Source organism: Equus przewalskii, chromosome 25, assembly GCF_037783145.1.
Source record: "Equus przewalskii isolate Varuska chromosome 25, EquPr2, whole genome shotgun sequence".
Lineage (NCBI taxonomy): Eukaryota > Metazoa > Chordata > Mammalia > Perissodactyla > Equidae > Equus > Equus przewalskii.
The window spans coordinates 9,943,782-9,957,771 of NC_091855.1; the positions used below are offsets into that span (position 1 = coordinate 9,943,782).

At 39.2% G+C, this 13,990-nt stretch overlaps 1 protein-coding gene across 8 annotated transcripts in view; it reads right to left on the reverse strand.

Annotated features, from left to right (window-relative positions):
• PPP2R5E (protein phosphatase 2 regulatory subunit B'epsilon) overlaps nt 1-13,990 on the reverse strand; it is a 146,881-nt gene that overhangs the window by 25,490 nt on the left and 107,401 nt on the right. For all 8 annotated transcript variants that reach the window (XM_070593988.1, XM_070593986.1, XM_070593987.1 and 5 more), the window contains one exon: nt 11,874-11,966. In XM_070593988.1, the coding sequence (XP_070450089.1) occupies nt 11,874-11,966 (93 nt within the window). The remainder of the gene's footprint in view (nt 1-11,873; nt 11,967-13,990) is intronic.

A 13,990-nucleotide genomic window follows, 5' to 3' on the forward strand; every position in this document is an offset into this window, starting at 1 on the left:
AAAACTTCTGAGGGAGTGTGGGTCCCAATCTATGAATCTATATCTAGCCAAAATGTCAGTCAAGTACGTGGGTAGAATAAAGATGTTTTCAGAGAAGCAGGTCTCAAAAACCTTTGTAATTTATAATAAGGAACATAGATTTAACCTTCATCCACTGTTTCTGGCACATAGTTCCTAAAACTCTTGGAATTTTCTGAGTGGTAAGAGCAGCAAAGGTATCTTTTGTTATGTTAATGAGAGCACCTAAGGATGGGGGCCAATTGCCTGAGAATAAATCATGTGATTAGAGGCTTGGAATTTTCAGTCCCATCCCCTTGACCTCTGGGGAGGGGAGGGGGGCCTGGAGGTTGAATCAATCACCATTGGCCAATGATTTAATCAATCACACCTATGTGGGGGTGCCTACACAAAAACCCAAAAGGGTTCAGAGAGCTTCCAGGTTGGAGATTTCCAGGACAGTGGTGAGCTTGGAGAGGGCATGGAAGCGCCCTTTCCCCATACCTTGTCCTATGCATCTCTTCCACCTGGCTGTTCCTGAGTTATATCCTTTTATAATAAACTAGTAATCTAATAAGTAAAATGTGTCTCTGAGTTCTGTGAATTGCTTTAGCAAATTAATTCACCCAAGCAGGGGTGGGGGGGGAGGCGGCTGACATTGGATCCTCCAATCTATAGCCAGTCACTCAGAAGCACAGGTGATAACCTGGCATAGGGGCGGGGGGGGGGGGGGGGGGGGGGCGTGCGCGGGGAGGGGGGCGCAGGGGAGAGCAGCAGTGTCAGTCTTGCAGGACTGAGCCCTTAACCTATGCATCTGACAATCTGACACTATCTTCAGGTACGTAGTGTCAAAATTGAGTTGAATTGTAGGACACCCAGCTGGTGTCTGAGAACTGCTTGTTGGTATGTGGGAACTCCCACCCTGCACCCTCCTCCACACAGAAATTGAGTCTATAACCCCTTCAAATTTACATTCCATTCACGTTCTTTTAGGAAGCATCTAGAAGATGTATTCCAAAATAAAAGAGAGGAAACTAAGCAAGTAAAGACAGAGTCCAGTAGAGTGGCAAAGGAAGTCCCTGGATGACCACTGTGGACATAGTCTAGATAAGGCAACTGGTGCCAACCAGAGTAGGATGGCCAGGGCTCAAGGAAGGAGGCCCTACTAGAAAACACTGGAACTGAGAGTCTAGCTGATGCACACAGCTATACTGAGAAGAGCTGTACAGTGCTCTCAGAGGATTAACAGATGAACTAGTGGCCAATACAGAGGAAAGCAAGCAAGTGAAAAATAAGGCAACTATTAATTTCAGGGGTTTAAAAAAAGCACAGAAGAAATGCAATTGTAGCATAATATGTGCCTCAGCTGTGAATAACATGTACACATTCATACTAATACAAACACTACAAACAGCTAGAAGACCTGAATGTGGTTACTTCTGTGGAATAAGACTCTGGCTGGGAAAGGAAGAGGCAGGGGATTGCTATTTTTAGTTAGAAACCATATAAATATGTTTGAATTTTTTAAATACAAATTACTTTGTTAATTAAAACTATTTTTAAAAATTAAAAGCAAAAGACTTGAAACAAAAAGCCCAAGTGCCCTCTACTACAACAAAGAAGCAGTTGCCCTGCCCTATTCCACATACAAGAAGATCTTAAAGAATATCAGAAATCCTCAAGTAGACAATCAGTGAAATCAGTATTCTAAACACTTTCATCCAAACTAAAATCAGATCTCTACATTTCTGGCTTTGTTTTTAACCTTAGCTATTCTACTACCTGAAAAATTATATCTTCCTAATACCTTCTCCTTGACCAACTAATGCACATGGAGAAAACAGCCCAGAATCAAGAAACAAGAGCCAATGGCAGTCGGACTCCAGTGAACCAACAACTCAAGAGGACCACTCTGGATGCGAAAGGAGCCGACCTAAGGGCAACCACTGAGAAAGCACAGGGGGGCCGAGGGATCAAAAGGTTGCACATCATAAGCTTCTAGCAATTCTGACTTCAAGACTCCCATGGAAATTCAGTATAAAAATTTCAGAGGTGTAAGTCATACAAATATGACAACTCTACCAACTCAACAATCTTTTATTTTCTTCCTAATTTCAGGCATTCTTCTCACAAACCAGAAGTCCCTTCTTTTCTCCCTCAAGCATTCATTCTATCTGATTCAAGAAAACCTTGCAATTTAAATCTTTACGACAACCAATTTGGTCAGCATTTCAAGAGAAAGCAGTTATGCTACATAATGATGCACTTAGCGGGATGCAGGCAGGGCCTAGCTACAGAATTTGCAGGGCCCAGCTACAGAATTTGCAGGGCCCAGTGCAAAATGAAAATGCAGTGCTTCCTGGTCACAAATTAGTAAGAATCTCAAGACAGCAAAGCAAAGCGTTAAATCAAGCACAGGGCCCTTCTCAACAGAGGGCCCTGCACCACTGCACGAGCCGCATGCCCACGAAGCTGGCTCTGGATGCAGGAGTCAGAGCAATGAAGACTTTCTTTAAGGTTTTTGAGTTACAAGTTGGACAGGATAGGATGAAGTGATTTACTGTTAATTCATGATTAATTCATGATGGCTATCGGATAAAATTCCTAGTAGAAATAAATTCTCTAACGTATTTGCTACAGACTCTGAGAGAGAAATGTAAACATTCTGACACATTCAAGGAACTTGTTTAGAATAGAGTTCTTTGTATTGAAGCTGAGATTCAGGGCTTCACCGAATTTATTTCAGCTTAAAACAAAATTTTTTAACAGGTTGGTCTGAGTCATATCCAATTTGTCCTGAGTCTTTAAAAACACAATAACAAAAGGTCACTTTTAAGGACAGGCTGACTGATTTCAATAATCTGCATATAATTATGCCACCTTTCAGCTAAATATAACTGCAAATGTGAGGTACAAATTACTAAATAGCGATCTCTAGCAGTACATATGTTTATGGGGATACTTGAATAGTATGTCTCTTAGCAACCACTGACTGCTTTTCAGATTTGCAGAGTGGTTGAAAGCAGTCTCTAGAAATACACTGCTAAACTCTTGCCACAATCATGCACCCAATGAAATAATTCAAGGTTTGGCAATTCATTTTAGTCTGGGCAAGGCAGGGTAGATCATAAAGAAATCGTTTTCTCAACGCTCCTAATACAGATGAACATTATCTCTACTGGGAAAAGACAAAGATGTTCCATAAGCCTGGGCAAGCCTATACACTCAAAGCTATAGAAGGCAGTTAACAAGTTACCTGAGTCTGAAATCAACTACACTACCATAGACAGAACTGCACTATGTAATCAACTGACTATCTTTGATAAATCTCTGACAGCTTTCTTGTATAAAGACTTAGACTAAGTACACAAGAAATGCTAAAAGTTATGTAAATCTAGATTTAATAAAAATTACAACGCGATTTAAACAAGCCAGGCAGACTATTCTTAAATATAAAAGAGCAAATCCTTCACAGGTACAAATCACAGACTGTTTTGTCTGGTCCATACAAAACTCTGAATTTCCAGCTTCTCTTGAAAAAGCAGATCTAGCAACACTGGGCCCACATACCTACTGGCCAACAGTTAACAGGAGCAGAGGCAGCAGGATCCCAGCTCTCTGGGTCACCGCTGTTCCCATCGCTCCTTTTTGTCACACCCAGACTACTTCATTATGTACCACTTGTCTGGCCTCTGTAAAGATGTGAACGAGCCTGGTTCTCACATAACAAAAAGTACATGCTCCTGGCACTAATGAACTTTCACTTCTAACACTGACTGGAAGAAAGCAGCTGGTGAAGGGGAACTGATGAGAATTCAAGGACATGAGGGACTACATTTAACATTTGAAAACAATCCCAACATAACAAAAGAAAAAATAAACAAGTGGGACTTCATCAGACTAAAGAGCTTCTGGAAGGCAAATGAAACCAAGATCAAAATGAAACAACAACCCAACAACTGGGAGAAAATATTTGCAAACCATATATCCAATAAGGGGTTAATTTCCATAATATATAAAGAGCTCACACAAATGAACCACAAAAAACCAAACAACTCAATCAAAAAGTGGGCAGAAGATATGAACAGACATTTTGCCAAAGAAGATATACAGATGGCCAACAGGCACATGAAAAGATGCTCAACATCACTAATCATCAGGGAAATGCAAATCAAAACTACACTTAGATACCACCTTACACCTGTTAGAATGGCTATAACCACCAAGACAAAAACCAACAAATGTCGGAGAGGTTGTGGACAAAAGGGAACCCTCATCCATTACTGGTGGGAATGCAAACTGCTGCAGCCACTATGGAAAACAGTATGGAGATTTCTCAAAAAATTAAAAATAGAACTACCATATGACCCAGCTCTCTCACTACTGGGTATTTACTCAAAGAACTTCAAATCAACAATTCAAAGAGACTTATGCACCCCTATGATCATTGCAGCATTATTCACAATAGCCAAGACGTGGAAGCAACCCAAGTGCCTATCAACAGATGATTGGATAAAGAAGATGTGGTATATATATACAACGGAATACTACTCAGCCATAAAAAAGACAAAATAGTCCCTTTTCAACAACATGAGTGAACCCTGAGGGCATCATGTTAAGTGAAATAAGCCAGACAGAGAAAGACAAACACCACATGATTTCACTTATATGTGGAATATAAACAAACTTACGGACAAAGAGAATAACTTAGTGGTTACTGGGGGAAAGGGGATGGAGGGTGGGCACAAGGGGTCAAAGGGCGTACTTTTATGGTGTATGACAAACAATAATGTACAACTGAAATCTCACTATGTTATAAGCTTTTATGACCACAATAAAAAGAAATTAATGAGAAAAAATTTTTTTAAAAATCCCAACAGCCAGAGGGGCTGGCCCCGTGGCCGAGCGGTTAAGTTTGCGCGCTCCGCTGCAGGCGGCCCAGTGTTTCGTTGGTTCGAATCCTGGGCGCGGACATGGCACTGCTCATCAAACCACGCTGAGGCAGCGTCCCACATGCCACAACTAGAAGGACCCACAACGAAGAATATACAACTATGTACCGGGGGGCTTTGGGGAGAAAGAGGAAAAAAATAAAATCTTTAAAAAAAAAAAAAAAAAAAAAATCCCAACAGCCAGAGAAGAACCATATAAGTGGAGTCCAAAAGGTTATTTTTAGAATGCAAAAAGTCAAAATTTCAAAAACTTCATAACATGCTAGGTAAGACATGACAGACTAACACCATAAGACTTCACAGACTGAGCCTATTCTAGAAAATATAGCAAAAGAAGGTTCTCAAAACAAGATATGATTCTAATAAAAACAATAGTGACAGGAGCAGCATAACATTTACTGAACACTTACTCTCTGTGTCAGGAATTGTTCTAAGTGTTTGTATATGTGTTCACTTCGTAAATCTCCATAACCACTTTACAATGGCATTACTATTATATTATGGATGTTTGCATCTACTTTCCAGATGAGGAAACTGAGGCACAGAGGGTTATATAACTTTCCCAAGGTCACACACTAAAAACCGGCAGAGCCTGAATTCACACCAGTCAGGACACTTAACCTCTAATCTATACCACTTCCTGATGAGGAAGAAAAACGAGAGGCACTGAAAAGGGCTCTTGAAGGAGCACAGGAAGCTTTCCATCAAGCTTCAGGTTTTAAAGGGACATCATCATACAAACGATGAAAGGAAGGAAACACAGCACATGTTGAGTCTAACAGAATGGCACAGTCTTACAAAAACAGTCTTCGGAAGGCTAATGCGCAGGATCAGCTGAGGTTCATTAAAAACTCAAGGCAACAAAACGAGAATGTACTTGTAACTGAAATATTTTTTACTATTCTTATTGATTCTAACATACACGTTCACTTTTTAACGCAAAAAATAGAGAAAGATAAAATTAGAACGTGACTATCATCACAACACATAATCACCTCCACCAGACAATTAACAACAATTTGCAGTATCTCCTTCCAAAATTTTTAGTGTATACACAAACACTCCTTTTCCCTAAAATAACAGACTCAGGTTCAAAAAATCATACTGTTCTATGATGCTCATGTTTCACTTACAAACAGATCACGTGTAGCTCTATCTCATTCTCTTCACCAACTGATGAATATCCCATTACATGCATGTCCACAGTTTATTCAACCAATCCCCTACTGAGGGACTTCTAAACTGTTTCCAATTTTCTGATAATTATTGACAATAATGCATTCAATATCCTTGTACATTTATCTTTATAGACATATCTGACTAGTTCTCTTGGAATTGCTTAGTCAAAATTTAGGTAGAATACTATCAGATTTCCTCTTCAGAGGCTTGTAACAATTATATATATATATACGCACCTACCTATTTATTGGTAGATTTTTTACGGGTTTCTTGGCACAGTAGGAGAGTTTTTTCCACCCAAGCCTCTATTATGTTCTAGTCTCCTATACACAGTGTTTTAAAGTAACTATATAATACGTTTTAATATCTAATAGGTAAAGTATCATATCATTAGTTTTATTTTTCAAAAATTTCTATTTTATGAACTCTGAAATTTTCAAGTAAACTACTGAAATTTTAATTAGAATTACATTAAATATATGAATTAAATTGGAGATTCTATGGATATCTTTATGACGGCAAGTCTTCCCATCTAGGAATGTGTTACATTTCTAAATTTATTCAAGCATTCCTTTGCCAAATTTTATGTTTCATATAAATTTTTAAATTGTTTCAAAAGGTGGAGATTTTAAAATTAATATTGGAATCAAGAAAAATAAGACACCCTACTAATGTCGGCAGAGAATATAACATGAGGAGGGTATGAAAAGAGGAATTAATATTTAATGAGCAACTACTATGCCCCATGCATGATACCAGCAGAAATTTTTATGTCATATCACAATAAGCCTAATTGTTGTAAGAGAGGTGACTGTTATTGCCATTTTACAGAAGAAAACACTGCAGCTCAGAACAGCCAATAACCAGTCCACGTTTTCCGTACCTGGTTAAGACTGAAGGTAGGGAGCCTGCCTTTGTATCCATAGTGCCAACTCAATTAAGCAGATTTAACAGTTGTTACTTTTGGGGTATATCCTATTTTACTCAACAGTATTTCATTTATCTTGTTATCCTCATGTCATGAATGAGGAAACTTGAGCTTGGGCAGCAAGTGTGTTAACTTGCTGAAAACCATATTGCAAGTAGGGAGAAAAGCCAGGGTTTGAATGCAGTTTCTTCTTACCCCGCAGCTCATATTCTCAGCTCCTACAATACTTAGAGTACATAGGGGAATCAAGATTCAAATCTAGAGCTTTCTAACTCTTTCCACCATATCATGTTAAAATAGCTCCATTCTTATTTTGCCTGTCTTTACTGACAGGGGAATGAGAGTCAGAATAGGCTGTAAAGAATGCAGCTACTGGGGATGGTCCCAGCGCCGAGTGGTTAAGTTTGTGCGCCCTGCTTCAGCGGCCCAGGGTTTCACCGGTTCAGAACCCAGGTGCAGACATGGCACCACTCATCAGGCCACACTGAGGCGGCGTTCCACATGCCACAACTAGAAGGACCCACAACTAAAAGTATACAACTATGTACCAGGGGGCTTTGGGGAGAAGAAGGAAAAAAAAGAATGCAGCTATAGAAAATAAGTTTAAATCTTATGGCTAGAACAAATTATGTCTAACTGAATAAAAATGTTTTGTTAAGATCACAAAAACCCTTTCTGAGATCTTTGAGAATCCACAGAGAATAAGAAATCTGCTCAAAGAAAAGGAATGAGGTAAATGTCATCCTGACTTGCAAAAGGGAAAAGTATGAGGGTTCTCATGTCACAGGAGAACCAGACTTAGGTACAAAACACACCAGCACCAGGTGGCACCATGGGAGCCTGTGGGGTAGAGAAACAAGTAGGGCAAAAGAGCAGGTGTGAAAAATGAATGAGCTGACTACACAGGACAGAAAAGTGAAGGACCTGCCCCCTCAGGACACTTAAGGCATGGCAGCAGGAGGAGGAGGGTGGGGTGGGACCGGGGATAACAGGGTGGAATCTCAGCAATAATGCCTCAAGCTCCAAAAGGTCCAAGCAGGTCTCAAGTCAGGACCAAACCTCCCAGGAAGGGAGCTCAGGAGAAGGAGACAGGAGATGGGCGCCCCACTCTTAGAAGGTGCTGGGATCCCAGTTAAATCATCAGCCGACTAAAGGATAGGAAAAGGGACAGGAGGCCAACTTTATAGGTTACCAGCCTGAATAAACAGGTATTCTGGAAAATGGCAGCTAACTGGTACCCAGGGCTCATCCCCAACATGACAGTTAATGCACTGGTTAGCCATATGATTACATTCAAGCACTACTCAGCGCTCAATGGTGCTGTTGATTCTGCCAATACCTGGCCTGTCCCTTTCACGACTGACTCAGCAACTAGGGTGAGACCTGGTCTTAAAGTCGAGTTCATTAATAGACCAGCAGAAGAAAGGTAAAGAAGGCAACAGTTGTAAAAATGAGGCAGGGGCTAAAAATATACAGTAAGTGGACTTCACAATTCATACTTTACTTCTTAGCTCCTACAAAACTTGGGACAATCAATCCCATGGTTTGTAACCACTCAGAGAAACACTACCAATAAATAGCAGTAGCCCCCAGAAGCACTACTGCCCCGTGGCAGACAAATGGCATTCCTTTTTATGATAAAGTTCCAAGGCCCGTAGATGAGGGGATGCTGTAAACATGAAGTCCTAGCTTTCACCATAGCATCTGACAGAGTCTCTACACCCTCTTTATGAACAAAATCTAAACGTGCGAGAAGGATGATAACATTCTAAAGTAAATTTCTAACTGGCTCAAGGATGAAATTCAAAAACTGCATGTTGGCCCCGCGGCTGAGTGGTTAAGTTCACGTACTCTGCTTCGGTGGCCCAAGGTTTGGCTGGTTCAGATCCCGGGCGCGGACACGGCACCGCTCGTCAGGCCATGTTGAGGCAGCATCCCAGATGCCACAACTAGAAGGATACACAACTGAAATATACGACTATGTACTGGGGGGATTTGGGGAGAAAAAGCAAAAAAAAAGAAGACGACTGGTAACAGTTGTTAGCTCAGGTGCCAATCTTTAAAAAAAAACTGATTAATGAATCTGTGTTTAAATAAAGGAAAGTTGCTAAAAGCATGCCACAGGCCTCTATCTTCAGTCCTGGCTATTTTAACAATTTTAATCAATGTCATACATGAGTAATAGTTAGGCCAACATTTAAGAACGTCACAGATGTGATAAAGATGGAAGACACAGTGAATAAGGTAACTGACAGAATCAAGACCCAGAAAGACTTCAAAAGGCTGGGTAGAAATGATATTCCATAGGACTATAGGTTAAATCCTAAGTAAAAAAGCAAACTGCATATAGAACAAGAACAAGGGAAAATATGGCTTTACGACGACATATATAAAGCTAAATTAAAAGTCAGTTAAGACCACAAGCTTAACATAAGTTAGCAGTGTCATGGAACAGAAAGAAGAGCTCATGAAACTTCCCCTTTAAGAAATCCAGCCTCCAGACAAGGGAAGAGAGAATTCAACTGTACACTGCGCTGGCCGGCCCCGGCTCAGGGCACTGTGTTCATAGATGGCTTCCTTGAAGACAAACGGACACACGTTGAAGACTTCAAAAGCTGACAAATGAGCCAGGGTTGACAGAACCAAGGACTCAGTCTAGAGCAGAGAACGCATATTGACAGCTGGTAGGCTAGGTGCAGAAGGCAGATGGGTTTAGTGCATCCAGAACAGGATTTTAGATCTATCAGAAAATTTCACATAAAAATCTGGATTTCTGTTTTTCTTGGGGGAAAAACAGTCTGGGAATAACTGGAGGAAGAGGGGCAGCCAGAGCTCCTTCAGCAGCAGCTCGTCTCCCTCCTATTGTCTGACCCCCAGACGTTCTATAAATGAGCCTACAAGCACCTGAATCGCAACCACTATGCTAGAGAAAAAGAACCAAGAGGTAAACACAAAAGCTGTCTCATAAAACCTGAAAGGTTATGTCTGGACTAGTGATTTACTAAGGGGCTATTCTGGGGAAATAAGGCCAAAGGGTACAAGGTATAAGGAGGGTCAACATAAAAACGACCTTCCTAACAAAAATGAAACAATCTGCCTGTGTATACGGCCCTTCCTCACTGAAAAAGGGCAAGCAGAGGTCACCCCTTATCAGAGTCGCAAAGGAGACTGATTCACTAGGTAAAGAACTAGAACAGAGAACCCAAAATGTCCCTTCCAAGTCTGGGTTTCTCGGATGTTTTAATCTTATGAGCTTTATTATCAAGAGTACCCATCTACCATGGAGAGCACACTGAGCTGGGCCCTGCATGCTTTTCACGTAAGAAAAGCACTGGCTTCATAGCAAGATCGTGGGATTTACTGTTTCCATGTCAACTAAACACTGGCTTTACTACTGAATCATTATCTGATCCTCTTGGGCAATTTAATTTACCGTAAATATAAGAGAACCTTGTTATTTCATTAGTGTTAAGAAGCGACGGCTACTCCTGCCTTGAAATCATTCCAAGCTATAGTGAGGGGATCACAAGGAGGCATCATGGCATAATGGACAGAAAACCAGAATAGGAAATGTGCTTGGGAAAACTGGATAATCTTTCTAGACTTCTGTTTATTCATCCATAAAATGGGCATAACACTGAGCCATGTCTATTCTAGATTGTTGTACAAATCAAATTAAATATTATATGTAAAGATGCTCTGACAACTATACGGTGCTACATAAATGCAAGGACTTTCCAATAGAAAACACAGACCTGTTACGTCTTGCTTTGGTTTTGTCTGAAAAGCATTTTGCCTCCTTAGTATAAGGATCCGGATCAATCTACCTATTTACTCAGTGATCCATGTAGCCACCTCTCTATCCATACCTCCAACCTCACTTCTCCAAAGCCTCTCAATCTAACACATCCAGAATTCTAAATTGATTAATTTAATTAAGGACGGGGAATGGCGTCATCATGAAGGTCAACCTTTATTCAGGTAAGGCAGAGGAGATCAGTTTCCTGCCCAAATATTGTTTTAAGTTTGAAGTTCTGCTTATTGGCTCACTAGGAAATAGATTCTTATTCTTCTCTACATGAGATGTGCCATTAATCACCTACAAAGGAGCTACAACAGTCCAGACACCAGTTGGCTCAAGTACCCATTTTTATAGATGAATGTTAACAACAAGAGCAAGGAGATGTTACCTATCCATTCAGTGCCATAAAAGCACCCAGGTTGCAGATAAAAAGAAAGATGTGGTATATAGTTTTAAACGTAAAACGACACATCAAGAAAAATACATACCCTGAGTAGTTTCATACAGATAGGTGAGAGTTAATCCCTTTGGGAGAACTCTAAAGGGTTAAGCTGTGCTAATTCCTAGCTGTGAAAGCTCACCAGGACTGCCTGTGACTATCTGGTAAAGGTTACTTATGCTCTAGACCACACTTACTCGATTTTAACAGATCTAGGCAACAGTTCCTTAAGAATCCTTATGGAAATAGAAGTTTTCAAGTTACATAAAGATTCACACAAACTAAGGTTATGTAAATGAAATTCCTTTATAATGAAATTTTAGGAGAGAAAACTGCAGGGATTTAGGCATTAGCATTCCTCACTGTTTAAAATGGAATTAATTTCCAGCACAATAAATTAGAGAGGTGCCTATTACTATTAATGGGCAATAATGGAAACTGACTTATGTATAAACATTTATTTACAAGGTGATACAACTGTCATTGCAAGATTTTTCAACAAACATCAAGAGAAAATGAGATAAAGTGTTATCAACTGAGTAACAAATACACACACAATCAGAAGAATTTGCTTACCTGTAAGACAAATTTCTGATCTATGTATTTTTTGGCAATGCTGGGTTGGAATTCTTGGCTTTCCAAAAATCGTATGAAAAATTCATATACAAGCTGCAACAAACAGATTATAGTTAATTTTAAAGTACAGTTCACTGAGAATAGTATCCAAAACCATAAAAAGCCTGTAACACTAAAACTGACAGGGCTTACAAAGTTGGGTTTTGATATCAATTGACTGACTATACTACCCTTTCCTGTGGCTCACAGCTGTATGTTTTTTAAACTTTTTAAATTAAAAATCTGAAAATACAGCTACAAAGCATATAAAAATCCCCCATAATCTCACCATTCAGAGATAACTACTGTTAACATTTTAATGTATAAACCTCCTGATTTCTCTCCATACTTCTACAGCATATCAATGTACTATATTTTTATATAGTTTTCAAACTACTTTTACCATATAAACAATATATTGTGAGCAATTATGTTAACATCTAAGCCATCATTCTTAGTAGCTACAAGTAGTCCATAATACATAATTTATAATGAATAATTATTTATTCATAACTAATTTAACCAATCTCCTATACTTAGACATTTAAGCAGTTTCTGAATTACTTCTCTCTCAAATGATGCCACAATGTACCTCATATAACATACATCAGTGGGCACGTCCTCAATTATTTCATGAGGAAATATTTCTGGAAGTGGAATTGTTAAATCAAAAGATATCTAAACATTTCAGGATTTTCCACACTTAGGGCCAAATCTGCTTTCAGAAAGTTTATGGCAATTTACATTCCTCTAAGCAATATGCGATGGTGGAGGAGAATATCCTCATCTGCAGAGCAACCTCAAGTAACTGTGCTGATAAGCAGTGGGGGATCATGTTTATGTTCTTTGCAAAATAAACCTGTGTTAAAGTATACATTAGATCCCAGAGTAGTCTACCACAATGTACCAAAACCAGAACTTTTAAGAGACAGACACTGGCCTGGAAGCCTAGCTCTGTCCCTTACTAACTGTGTAACTCCAGGCAAGTTAATTTCTCTAAAGGTCTGTTTCTTCAAGTGTCTAATGGGGATGGTAATCCCTAAGATTAAATGTGATAATACATACATAAACCCCTCTATACAGCGACTAACACCTACCACCACTGCCACTACTTAACACTGCATTCTCAAGCTTTTTAGTCTCACGCCTCTACACTTAAAAATTATTGAATACTCCGAAAAGCTTTTGTTTATATGAGACACATATAATTAGAAATAAAAACTGAGAAAATTTAAATATGTACTTATTTCATTTTTAAACAATAGAATACATGTTAAAAATATTTTTGTGAAAAATAATTTCCGAAACAATTATTGAGAAGAGCATTGTTTTTTATTTTTGTAAATCTCTTTAGTGACATATGAGAAGACAGACTTTTATCCGCTTCTGTACTCCAGCTGCTGCACTATATTGTCTTGGTTGACGTACACAAAGAAAACTAAGCCTCACATAGATCTAGTAGTATGAAAAATGGAGAGTATTTTCATAGGCTTTTTACTTAATTGTGGATATTCTTCTTTGATACTACACCAAAACTCAGAGTCATTTCTTAAAAATGCAACGTGGGATCTGAAACCATATCAACGAACGTGTCATACTCTGTCACACTGAATCCAGTCACCTGTCCCGCACTTTGAATGGATTTTTACCCAGGTGGTTTACCAACATCATTCACTGGACAGCCAGAAAATATTGGTTCACTGAGTTACGCAGATTTTTCAAATATGGACACGTTTCATTATACAACATCAAAAAAAGTCACATTCCTTAATATCTCCAATTTTACCAAAAAACTCTTTAATCTTTGGGAAGCTATAAAGCTTACGATGACAGATACAAGACAGTTACATGTTTTCCAAAATTCTAAGTTTTGCTTGAATGCTGTAATTTTATCAGTGGTAACAACTATTTTCTTCGTTTGTTTTAGAGAAAACATCTACCAAATACCCAGGTGGGAACAACCATAGTTTGTCAGGCATTCCTTCAAGTAAAAACGGCATTTCACGAAAAGACAGCTAGTTTGGCTCAGAGCTCAAAGAGTCACACCAGGGCTCCAGCACAAGACAAGCCTTCCACTT